At 37.9% G+C, this 13,101-nt stretch overlaps 1 protein-coding gene across 4 annotated transcripts in view; it reads right to left on the reverse strand.

The window, feature by feature from the left end:
* The window catches only part of LHFPL3 (LHFPL tetraspan subfamily member 3), a 530,561-nt gene that overhangs the window by 184,632 nt on the left and 332,828 nt on the right, over positions 1-13,101 (reverse strand). For 3 of the 4 annotated variants that reach the window (XM_025041935.1, XM_025041937.1, XM_015599496.2), the window contains exon 2: positions 12,820-13,056. In XM_025041935.1, the coding sequence (XP_024897703.1) occupies positions 12,820-13,056 (237 nt within the window). Of the gene's footprint in view, positions 1-11,896; positions 11,958-12,819; positions 13,057-13,101 lie in introns of those variants that run through there. The other variant, XM_025041936.1, reaches the window with a different exon arrangement.

Genomic DNA, 13,101 nt, shown 5'->3' on the forward strand with positions numbered 1-13,101 from the left:
CCTCATGATTTTTTAACTTCTAATAATTTTGTTACTAATGTTCGTTTGACACATGGATTTTTATTTGGCATGCTTATAGTGAGGAAAATAAAGACGTGTCCCAACCAGAATACAAGGACCTGCTAGCCTAGGGGCATTAAATTGTCGTCACCTGTGGAAGAACTGAAGTGATCACATCGCCCCACTTCCAGGGGATTCTTGTCTTTATTGCTTCCTCTGGAATCCCTTCCCTCCGTCACTCTAAAGGGCACCTCTCACAGACATTTTTAAGGCCTCGGGTATGTCCTTCTCCCATCCAGCAATGCAGTGATGGAATTTTTAGTTGGATTGAAAATGGGTAACATTGTAAAGAATGAGTCACACTTCCATCAGGGGATCAAGGACTTTCCTTGGTGACTGTCACTGAATTTATAGAGCCAGCTACACAGTTTGAGCTCTCCGGATGACAAATGTAAAATAATAAGCTCCCCAGCTCCCAGTCCCAAGATAATGGGCATGTGTAGGCAGATTACAAGCAACAAAACCAAACCTCCACCCCACAAACAAACCCTTTCCAGTCTTATTAAAAATATTCATCGAGGTACCAGATGAATAAATTACATTTGAGTATGTGGAAGGAGTAATCTCTAGATCTTAATGAGGCCTCCATTATGACAGAGTTGCAGGAACAAAGGGAGATAGCTGGGCAAGGGGATTAGGGCTTGGGCTCTGTGCCGCACAAATCATGACATATAATAAGCACTATATATCTATGTGATTGCCAAGTAAAATCAAAGCTCTAAAAATAACAGTTGATATGTGTCAGACGTTGTCACAGACAGTTTACATGCATTATCTTATCTTGTTTTCACAGAATATCCATGAGGCAGGTTCTATTAACGTCCTTACGTATGAGGATGCTGAGACTTAGGTTTACCCAAGTTCTCAGAGCCAGTAGGCGGCACAAATCAATTTCTCAGTGCTTGTAGAGAGATATGTGTCCAAAAAAGGCAGCAGTGGAGAGGTGATTATTAGCTATTATTAAATGAAACTTGAATATACCCACTGATTTCTAATTATAATAATTCAAACTGATGAGATGTTGTTTATTTCCCCTCTCTGTGCCTCAGCATCCTCATCAGTAAAATGAAGGTGCTGAGAGAAGCCACTGGTCCTCAATCTTGGCTGCACATTAGAACCTCCTATGGAGTTTTTATACCTGGATCCACCTCATGCCAACTGAATTAGACTCTCTGGGGCGGGGTCCAAGCACTGGAATATTTTTTAAAGCTCCCTAGGTGATTGTAAAGAACCAGGTGACTTCTCACTTTAAATGTCCTCACTCTGTGATTGTATTTCAATATTTTTTAGATGAGAGGAGAGAGTTGGGGTCATTATCACCCTAACATTTGAAGAGTTATTGAGCCCACTATTAAGACTTTTCTTTAGGCTGAACCACCCTTTCCTCCCCATCAAAGATAGTCACTCATGCTTTTAGAAGATTTTCCTGAAAAAAACTTGAGATAGCTTCACCTGCTACCATGTAATGATCTATATAGCATCTTTGGGCGTCACTTACCAAGGTCAGAAAAAAGTTTTTCTTTTTTTCTTTTTAAATGTGTAAACTTGAAAGAAAGCTCCCAGAGACCAGAAAACTGTGTTTTTCCTACTTGGACTTTGGCACCAAAAAGCCAGCCTCTGGTGAGGCACTATCAGGCTAGCAGACACAGGTTGCTCATGTGACTTCTAGGCTTGCCACCTTCTCTGGGAAAAGGGACAGTTGTTTACAGTCTCTTAGGAAGCTGTCCCCTTATGAGGCCATTGAGTTAGAGCCTTCCTTTTGGTGAGTGCTGCAGCTTCACCTGCTGCCTAATGGGCTGTATCCAGCCCCTGCCTGGACTTCTCTCCAGTGACCAGCCTGTCTAGTGGCTCTGTCAGAACATGTGCTGGGGTGCCTGACACTAACACCACAGCTACTTTTCTCCCTGGTTGAATTCTGCCCTCCAGATCTCTTGACAACATCGTCACTCTCACTTTTGTGGGATTTGACAGCACATCGACTTGCAGACAGCATCGTATGGTATTTGCCAGGATTCATATTTCACTTCCTCATTATTCCAGGCACATCATCAAAGGTGACATGGTCAAGTTAAGTTAGGGAGATGATAGCTACTCAGGCCAAACTGATTTTTCTGCCCATCAAATTTGAGGCCCAGATTATTACTGGGCAGTAAACTAGAAAGAAAAAATCCGTAAAATGCATAAACACAGCACTTGCTGATTATGAGCTGGCCAGTTGACTGTAAAGATGTGGTTCAAGAGCGATAAAGTTGACGAATACAAATGACTTTTCCCCAGAACAGTTTCTGGAGTTTAGATTTTAAATAGCCTGATCTAATATGAATGTCTTAGCAATATGAGAAAAACCTCCATCTCTCTTGTCAGTCTTCCTTGTCCTTACGCCACACATATCTACTATATTTTTTGTTTCTTCGTAGTTATGTTCTTTGTTTAATACTAATTTTTTTACAAGCTGATTTTTTAAAGCCTCCCAGCAGATGAAATCTTGTATGTCAAATTATTATTGCGATGCAATCTTTGCTTATTATAGCATAGCATCTTTCACTGGTTCTGGAGTAAGTCGGCTGCCAGAGAATGGCATTCATTCATTTTATACAGAGGTGGCACCAACTAAATGCCCTCATGAAGCCACGAATGTCAGAACAGGATTGGATCTCAGAAATATAACCTAGAACTTATAACACTAAACGTCTTCCCGAAGGTTTCTTGGCACAAGCCCTGTGCCACTCATTTTTGAATCCCCGGTGCCTATCAATAGGTTTGGCATGCTTTAGACACAAAAGAAACGTTTGGTAAGTTGAATACTGTAGCTTTACCCTTTGCTTACTGCACAGTTAAGTGCACACTACATTTTTGTAGCTGTTGAAATAAGGCCTAAAGAAGTGCAGTGATTTGCCTAAAGCATCGATTGTTTTAATATGCCACTCCTTGGTTCTTTTAAAATATGTTTATCTATGTAAAATGTGCAGGTAAATTTATTTCCTTTGCAATCAGTGAAGTAAGAGATGAACTGCTTCATGTACAGAAGACATACCAAATAGGAAGATGAGTTAAATATTTACACATTTTCCATGAAATTGATTCAATAAAATTGATAATAAGTGCTCAAATTTAGTAAGCACTTATTATTATGTCCTAGGAACTATGTAACAGTGGAGATAATAGAAAAGACATAGTCCTTGTTCTCAAGAAACTTAGAGCAAAAAAGAAATTTGTAGCTTTTTGGGGGGTCGTATTTTGTGAAGCACCAACAGAGGTAACACATATTTCTGCAAACTTAACCTTAACACTTATTTATCACAGCAGTATTTTGCTTGTACTGTGTTCTCACTCACCCTGCCAGATATTAAGAACAATTATGTTTCCCTTTGCAAGGGACAAGTGAAGTGACAGATTACATTTTCATTGTGTTCTTTGAACTCACAACGAAATCACTAAACATGTAGCAAGAATGTAATGATGCACTCTGCCAAAAAAGTTCTATGAATGTTAAAAAACAAATCTGAGTAGGGAAGCTGAAGTCTATGAAGATTTAACTAAAATTAAAATCAAGAACACTAAGATTTCACTTAGTATCTGTATTCTCTCCATAGGGCACATGGAAAAGAACTAGAGACCCCAGGATGGGTAAGAGAGAAGCTAGAGGGGTTCATTGTTGAGAAACTAACTAGATACATGCAGAAGATAAACATCTTTGGGTATACATACGTGGAAGAAAAAAAATTCATAGGTATATTCGTGGTCTAAAAGTTTAAATGTGTAGAGGAAAAGGCTAGAAATGACGGATTTGCCTGGAAATAAAAGCAGTTTACATTAATGAGCAAGTCTGTATTACATACTAAAATAAAAGCAGTAAATTTCAAAAGGCATAACAGATCATAACATATACTGTGGTGTCTACCAAAGCTACCCAGAGTGCAGAGATTTGAAATTAGACTCAGTCTCATAATAGAAGAAAGAACTGGCCACAGATCAATAACGTTTAGAAAGAAATACAATCCATTAATCTCATGGTGGTCATGAAACTTCCTGTTTTCATTTCTTACGATGATCCTGTTAAAAGGGAGAAGGCGAGAGGTGGAGGGAGTAGGGAGTGAAGCTAGTAGGTTTTCACCTAACTACAAGGCTTCATTTAAAGTTGTGCTGGAATTTCGACTGAAAACTTACTGGTAGGGCTAAATTTTGAGCATCATGACTTTGTTGTAAAAGGTTTCTCTTTTATTTTTTATTCTCTTTTCCTTCCTTTCTTCTAACTGGTTTTTGATATTTACCCAGAGAGCCTTTCTCAGGGACTGAAAATATCATTGAAATGTCAAAATTATTTTGGCCATTGGAATAGAGTGAATAATAGAGCATGTAGCAGCCATTCAAAGTCAGCACTGCCTTTGCCCTCGGATTCCTAAACTACTCCTGACTAGAAGTCCACTAATTGGGGAAGACTGAGAGGAGGGTACTGACTCTGAGGTTATCATTTGAGGTTAGATACAAGTCAAGGGGCCCTCCCTCTTTGAGTGCAGCATGGTACATTTATGATCTTAGCATGTATTTGTTAAATGGGCCAGAGTCAGTCTCAGAAGTTCAGATGTTCTCCAGGCTACTTCTAGGCGTGGAAGATAAACTGAAGGAGATCATCTCCAGCAACACATCCACGAGTGACTCCTGAAAAGTTCTCTTCTTTCCACCACACCTTTGTATTTCTTCGCCCTCTGCCTCCTCCCCACTGGGCGTGTCCTTCTTCCCTGGCTCCTTGAGTGGGTAGTGGACAGAACTGACAACATGGGTGTCTCCAGATGCCCAGCAAGGCATGGAAACTATACCGCCTGGTGAATGTGTAAGTTTAACCATTACAGACACTATACCTGTTTCTAAATACGTCAATAGCTTAAGGCACAAGAGGGAGTAGCAATGGGTTGACATTACAAGGAAGTTCATTTCAACTTAATGGAAGCAAACATTTTCTAAGGTTAAGATCTGTGCAACAGTAGAAAGGTCTCGAGATTATTCTAGGCACTGGGGATATAGTAATGAACAAAGAAGACAAAAATCCCTGCCTTCGTGCAGCTTTTCAGAGGGGAGGCAGGCAATTAAGAAAAAGAGTTAAAATATATAGTGGGTTAAATAAAGTTATCCAGGTATGAAATTTTAGAGAAATTGCCAGGGAACACCTCATTGAGAGGGTGACGTTTGGCTAAAACTTGAAAGAGGTAAGGGAGTGAGCTCTGATTTTTGAGGAAGCACATTTGAGGCAGAGAGAAGAGCAAATGCAAAGACCCTGAGATGAGACAGTTCCTCGTGTACTCAAGAAACAACATTGAAGTCAGCGTGTCTGCAGCAGAGGAAATGAAGGGGGAAAACTGAATAAAACAGGTCAAGGGGCCCTCCCTCTTTGAGTGTGTCAGTGTGTCTGCAGCAGAGGAAATGAAGGGGGAAAACTGAGAGGAGGTCAGAACTGGTAGCAGATCTGCATAGTCTAGTAGATGGTGGTAAAGGACTTTGAGTTTTCCTCTGCGTGAGATCCTCCAGTCACTGAGGATCTCGAACTGAGGAAAGGCATGATCTAACTAACTCTTTGGCAAAATAACACTGGCTGTTCCGCTGAGATTAGACTGAGAGGGTGCACTGGTGGAACTGGCGAAACCGTGTAGCAATGTCTTGCAGTGATGGCCTGGGCCAGGATGGCAGCAGTGATGGGGGTGAGAAATGAGAGGATTGTAAATATATACGTGAAGGTAGAGCTGACGAGAGTTTTGGATGGGTTAGATGTGAGTAGTGAGAGAAAGAGAAGAGTTCAGAATGGTTCAAGTTTTGGCCTGAGCAGTTGGAAGAATAAGGTTGTCATTAACTGAGATGGAGAAGACTGTGGGAGGAAGAGGCTTTGAGAGAAATGTTAAGTTTGAGACGCTAATTAGATACTCAAAAAATGGTATCATGTAGGCAGTTTGGGTATATGAGACCAGAGTTCATTGGAGAGGCGGGAAATGGATTCAACTTGAGAGTCATTAGGGTATAGATGTTATTTAAAGCTATGGCACCAGATGAGATAACCTAGGAATTGAGTATAGCTAGGAAGAGTGGAGAGATAGGGAGGAATCAGCAAAAGAGACTACGCAGAAAATGCTTCAGAGAGATAGAAGGAAATTTAAGCAAGGTCAGCTACTGGAAACCAACTAAAGAAAGAGTTTCAAGGCTCAGCCAGTGGTCAACCATAAAAAGGTTGCTGAAAGGTCAATATAAGAATTAAAAATTAACTGTGAAATTTAGCATTAGGAGATTGGGGGTGACCTTCACAAGACAGTGTCTGTGAAATGCTGGGGTGGGAGAAGCCTGAGCGGAGTGAGTTTATGAAAGAATTGGAGGAGAGTACTTAGCAGCAGTAAGTACATAAAACAAGTCTATGAGGACTTCTAGGATCTGCTCCAACTCTCAGATTAATTCTAGCCCTTCTGAAAAAGTGCCAGGATATATTCAATATTTTAGAGGCAGATTCCAAGATGCCTTGATGACCATGAGAAATTTGTTCTACACGAATTCCATCGGGAAACAGTTCACTATGGCTTTAATAAAGTTTTAATTCAAAGCATTTGTCTGACCTTCTTGATCTGACCTCACTAGGTATTTTGTTTGTTTTTTAAAATTGAGATATAATTGACATGTAACATTATATTAGTTCCAAGTACATAATGTAGTGATTTGATATATGTGTATATTGCAAAATGATTCCTACAATGAGTCTAGTTGACGTCCATCACCGCACATAGTTTTTTTTCTTGTGATGAGAATTTTTAAGAACTACTCTCTAAGTAACTTTCAAAAGTACAATACAGTATTATTAACTATTGTGCGTTAGTTAATAGGCTGTACATTACATCCCCGCGACATTTATTTTATAAGTGGAAGTTTGTACCTTTTGACCACCTTCACCCATTTTGCTCCCGACCCTTGCCCCTACCTTTAGCAATCACCAATCCGTTCTGTGTCTCAGTGGGTTTTTATAAAATTACATAGTCAAGCAAGGGGATCAGTTATATAGGCTATTCCTCATTTTCAAGTGTATTAAACTTTTGATTAAATAACATTATCTAAAATCTACCAAATGAAAATAAGACAAAACTCTTTTAAGACATAACTTGTACAGGGCTGACTGGTAAAGTTGAAAACAATAGAATCAGCATCTGTTAAGAATTGATTACATTGTGTACTAGAATTTGAAATGTCAAGTAAAAGGATTTCTGTTTGAGCCCTTCCTAGCTGTGAAAATTTAGACAAAATATTTAACTTTTATGAACCTCAAAAACTAGGGTAATAAACATTTCACAGGATTATTACAAAGATCAAATAAATGTTATGTGGGAAAATGATTACTAATAAGTAAAGCCTATGTACATATTGATTATAAATTGCTTCCACACAAATGCTTTTTTTTCTTAGACTCTCTCAGCTCGTCGCAGGAGGCAGGGCTGGGTATTATTATTATTATCACTTTAAAGACGGGAAAGCTGAGGGTCTGAGATGTTAAGGGAATTGCAACTTGGAGTTGAGACCAGAAACAAAGTTTTTACCTTTGATCTGGAGCTCTGTCCACTGTCAAGGTGTCCACATGAACACCACATAATATGGGAATCCAGTGAGGTAAAGAGGCTCTTCTGCTATGGGCCAGAGTTTCTAAATCTGACTCGTTCTGCTCTTGGTGGTGTGAATGAACGGGGCCGTGATGGCACAGTTCACTGGGTAGGTAGATATTTGGCTGAGGGAGAAACCTTAGCCGTCCTAGAGTTCCTTCCCCGTGAACTTCATCTTTCCCTTCTCCTCGTCACTCATGCATTGCTAACAAGTCCCTAAAAAAGCTTTTAGTGTGTTCACTGCTCTGAGGGCAGATCTTGCTGCCCTCGCAGTGTCTTCAAAGGACACCTTTGAAGGTACTCCCAGAACTGAGATATTTTATTGCTGGAAGAAACTTCAGATGACATTTAGACAAGACTGCATTTTATGGACAAGGAAGCTTAATTCTGGAACTATTAAGATACGGTGCAAGGCTCCTCAGGGCATGTCAGAGACAGCACTGCTCTGGGTGGTGCAGGCTCTTTCCATTACACCATTGGGCTGGGGCATGGCACGGTACCTTAAGTTAAAATTCTGAAGAGTTTCTCAATTAGTTATTTAAGTAAAATGAATTTATTCGAACTCCCTGTATTATAGCATTAAGAAGAGCTTAAATCACTTAATAAATAAATGGTAGCTGAAGTCACCACTTGATGGGTAATCATGTTTTCTCATTTGCAGTTTAAGTGCTAGAAGACAAAGTGACTTTAAAACTGCTCATGAGAGGACCCAATAATCTGATAAGCAATTCCAAAGACCATATACACAAATGCAGAAAAGGACCTCTTTATGAATAGTGTCTCACAAGGTAAGAGATATTTGTGGCACAGGAATGCTGGAAAATGTAATTATTTATCCTTTTACAACTAGTGAAAGAAATTGAAAATGAAGCTTTCATTTCAAATCCGTTTTATCTGGATGAAACTTTAATTTTACATAATTAAATTGACTTGACAGTTCAGTGTGCTAAAATATGCAGTTAAGCAGCATTGTGAGGTTAAATGCTTACTGTTGATGGCTCATTTAGAAATTATGCTGCCGAACTCCCAAACAGGAATGAACACCTGCCTATTCTTATCCCCAAAGCCAGAGATGGCACACAGCATACAGGGCTGGCTCCCCAAATTCAGAGTAGGCAGTTGAATTTTCTTGCCTGTGCCAACTCCTGCATAAACTTAGTTGGATGTTTTTAAAGAGTTTTCACTCTTTGTTTTTCAGCGAGGCTTTTTTTTTTTTTTTAAATGAAAAAATTTTCTGGGACTTTGAAGGAGCATCATAGATGATTAACTTTATCTCTTACAGAAGTTTCTTCAATGACAACACTTGGATCATCAAAGCTGTCTTCCGTTTGTTGAAAGTATGTATGTCAAAACTTCTTCATTCCAATTTTGCCATGTCACAACTTATGATACATTTCAGCGAAAGACCTCTTTTAATTTATCTTTGCATTCCTGGAAAAGGAGAAGCTTAAGAAATGTTGTGGGAGGTGTTGAAGCGGGACAATGAAATGGAGTTGGGGTGAGGTCACTGGAAATTTAAGAGGCAGTGGTCTATACAGGTGAAGTCATTCACCCGCGTACCTCCCCCTTGTTTTCCCTTTGAATAGCACCTTTGCGATGGTTAATTTATGGCTCAGTAGCATCCTGTGTTCCCTTTCATCTTAAGACTCTGTGAGCGGAATATAGTTCAACTACAACCGAGTTCCCTTTCCTTCTTTGATATATTCTAGAATTCACGTAACACTGATTCTTGTTTCATCCATTGGGGTGGTTATTGTGAAGGACTCATGGATCTAAGCAATATCCTTACTGTAATGATACATGGAAAACCTGAACCCATTTGGAGGCTTTCCTGATAAATGGGGGAAGTGTGTTGCTAGATTAATTACAAAAATCACAAAATGAATATATGATCATGCCATGAGACCACTTAGGACCTGAGGCTGCTCAAGATAAACTTCTTTGAATTGGGGGCACATGCTATATTTGCATGTTTATTCCCTCTATAAGGCTCCTGCTTAATACATGATCAGCAGACCATAAAACTGGAAGGTTCCGAAAGATACTACAGTGCGTATAGTGATATAATGTATAAAGGAATGTATGAATATTTTACTCTTTTGAGTCAAGGATTGAGATATGGTATTTTCTGCTTCCAGAGGCATGATGGAGTTTAAAAATTTCTAAAATTTCGTGAGCTAGATTTGCCTCTGTCTCATTGCATTGTCCTGGAACCCAAGAGGCCTTGACTACCAAAGGATATCTTGGTAGTTTTATAGAAAAGAAAATTAACTGAAAAAGAATGTTTTAGTAAGCAAAAAGTTATATTAACATATCTGTGTGAATTGTAAAAGTACTCATTTATAACCAACTTCCTAATTACAAATTATTCTTATTAGATATTTCTTCCCTTATGATCTATAGACATTAATACTATTTAGTTTTGGTTACTGTATGCACTTGGAAGCCATTAAACTACTGTTTAGTGAAACTATGTTCATATACAAGCATACAAAACCACTGATTGGTCTTTCCTCGAACTTTGGGAGTTTCAACACTGAATAAGTGTTGAAATAATACCAAATAATACCAAATAATATAGGCTAATTCACATGGCATGTGTAAATCTTGTACCATTTCTCAGAAATATGTAGGTTTGATTACATTTTCTGCAAGGTTTAGGATCCTGGTCTCATTTTAAACAGAGCCTATTGTATGAGGATCCGAAAGGCCTGCAGAGTAGAGCTGTTAATGCTTTCTCAGTTCCAGATAAAGGAATTCCGGTTGTGAAATAAAAATGTAGAACAATTGAAATATTTCATCAATGTGGCCCGATACTTTCTGCTACTTTATTGGATCTGATTTGCTGCCAGTGAACTGCTACTGATTGTAGCCCTTCATGGAAGATACTATGGATACATGTGAATATGATACATGCAAATGGAGAAGATGATGAACACAGAAAAATCATACACAGTCCCTCAGCCTTATGTTGGCTTCTTAACTTTCTTTCCCATTAGCACTTCACCAAGGTATTTCCAATATATCACTGAGTGGAAAATGATGCTTTCTTTAATGAAAACCTAGACAGAAAAGATCAGGCATCAACATTTAACTGAGTCAACCAGAAGACCCCTTTTGAAAACTGTTGAGTGTTATTCTGTAATCCTAGCTGTTCCTTTCTGAAGCATGAATTTAGAATCATTGTCACTTGTATATGTGGACAGGAGTTGGAATTCCCAATTGCCAAGTAAAAATGTTCCTGGTTTTCTTTTTTCTTTTTCTTTTCTTTTTTTTTTTGAATTTCTTCTTATTTGTGGTCAAAGGATGTCTACAAAGTTAAAGGTTCTCCATATAACTTTGAATGTTTAGTTGAGCATTCTGGTTCACTACTGGATAGTGGTAGAATTCAAGAGTTTGCAGAAAGAATTTTCTTTAATTCATTCTTTACAGAAAGGTAACTTATTTTAATATTGAGCTATCCTTATTATTAACTTCAAAGTGAAGTTACTGGACAGAGACCTATGTACATCCAACAAGTCATAAAGACAACAGACAAGGGCACACAATTAAGAGTGTATGTGAAAGCACTTTAAATCTGTAACATGCTTTATAAAGTATAATAATTAGCTTCATATTATCCTTTTTATTTAGAAAGGGTAACTCAAAGAGAAGGGTTGCATTTTTCGGAAGTATCAGCACTACTTCTTTGAGAAAGGATTGTTTTTGTGTTTAGGATATTTTTGACATAACCAAGTAAACTGTGGATGATTGCTGCTCTCCTGGAATTCTCAATTTTCTCTCCTTATAGTTCATAGTTTAGAAGCATAAACGGTGATGGTCTAAATATAAAGCTTGCTATACTATCTTTGCATGGGACACTCATGTAGATACTGATACGTGCTTATATGTGAGGCTTGTTGAAGCAGTGAAGAGTTTCTGAAGTTAGCAACTACTTGAAATAAGCCAAATTTCATAATTCAAGAATAGATTTAATTCCTAATTAAGAAAAAAGCTAGGAGAAGGAGCCACTCAGTTGAAAGTACTGCTATAATTTTAAAGTATTAAAGTTAAAGATAATATAAAGATAAAAAGTTAAATGAATCAAATATATAATAAAACTAATACAGTAAATTTTATCCTAAGAAACTGGTTTAGAAATCTGGAAAGAAAATTAAAAGATTCATCTTGAATAATGACTTACTACCTTGCTGGCCTGCTGTAATATTTCTATCCTAGTTTCTTTGTGTCCTTATTTCTATCCTAGTTTCTTTGTGTTTCAGGATACATTTTCTTTTTCTGAAAAGAAATATGATGACTTTTGATTACTCAGATAACACATTTAAAATTCATCTAATTAGGTAATTACTGAAACCTCTAACTGTAACTATTTGGGGCCAGTATCTCTACCTTTCTCTGAGAGAATGAGTTTGACTTTAAATAAAGTGATTGTGAACAGTTTAATAAAGTCATTTATATATCATTTTCTGAGATTCCCAAGGCATTTATTTCAACCTAGAAAATAACCTGGAAGCATTCTCCATTTAGTCAAATAGACCGCACACACAAAAAGCTATATTCATAACCATTAACTCAGAGAGGGAAGGAAGAAGAAACTGGAAAAAAATTGTATTTAAATAATAATAATGGACTCAGAGAGCCTCGGAAAGGTAAATGTAAAAATATAATATTTTTTATTTTTAAGGATTTTTATTAAAATATAGTTAACATACAATATTGTATTAGTTTCAGATATACACTTATTCAACATTTATATACCTAAAGAAGTGATCACTATGATAACTCCAGCAACCATCTGACACCGTACACTATAAAAATATTATTGACTATATTCCCTATGCTGTACACCACATCCCCATAACTTCTTTTATACCTGAAAATTTGAACCTCTTATTCTCCTTCACCTCCCTCCCTAGCCCCCACCACTTTTTGATTTTTCAATTACAGTTGACGAAAAATACAATATTTTAATTGTGTAAACTTCTTGAGTTAAGCATGGGGGAAAGTCTGTGAACTACACAGCATTAAAAGATAAAACAAATTAAACCCACAAGGGAAGTACTAGTATTTGATAAAAGGTGGAAAGTATCATTTTTTGTGCTTAGGTGTCCAGGTAAAGAGTTCCCCAAAGCAATCTTACCTTTGTTTTCTGCCTTCAGTTCCTCTGCCATCAAGCTGTCTTGTCGATTACCAAGCACAAATGCCAGAAATGAGAGGATCAGAGCATCCAAAATTCCAATAATGGCCAGGATGTACGCCCAGCGGACTGAACAAGCCCCGAGAGTGTATTTGTCTGTCTTTTCTCCACACATCCGTTTTACTTCTTCTGAATCCCAGCCATCAGGGAAAATCATACAGCCAAGCACAAGACAGGCAGCTGAGAGGGAGAGAGGAAAAAAAACCAGTTAACAAATTTTATTTT

The sequence above is a fragment of the Pteropus alecto genome, unplaced genomic scaffold (assembly GCF_000325575.1).
Source record: "Pteropus alecto unplaced genomic scaffold, ASM32557v1 scaffold109, whole genome shotgun sequence".
Lineage (NCBI taxonomy): Eukaryota > Metazoa > Chordata > Mammalia > Chiroptera > Pteropodidae > Pteropus > Pteropus alecto.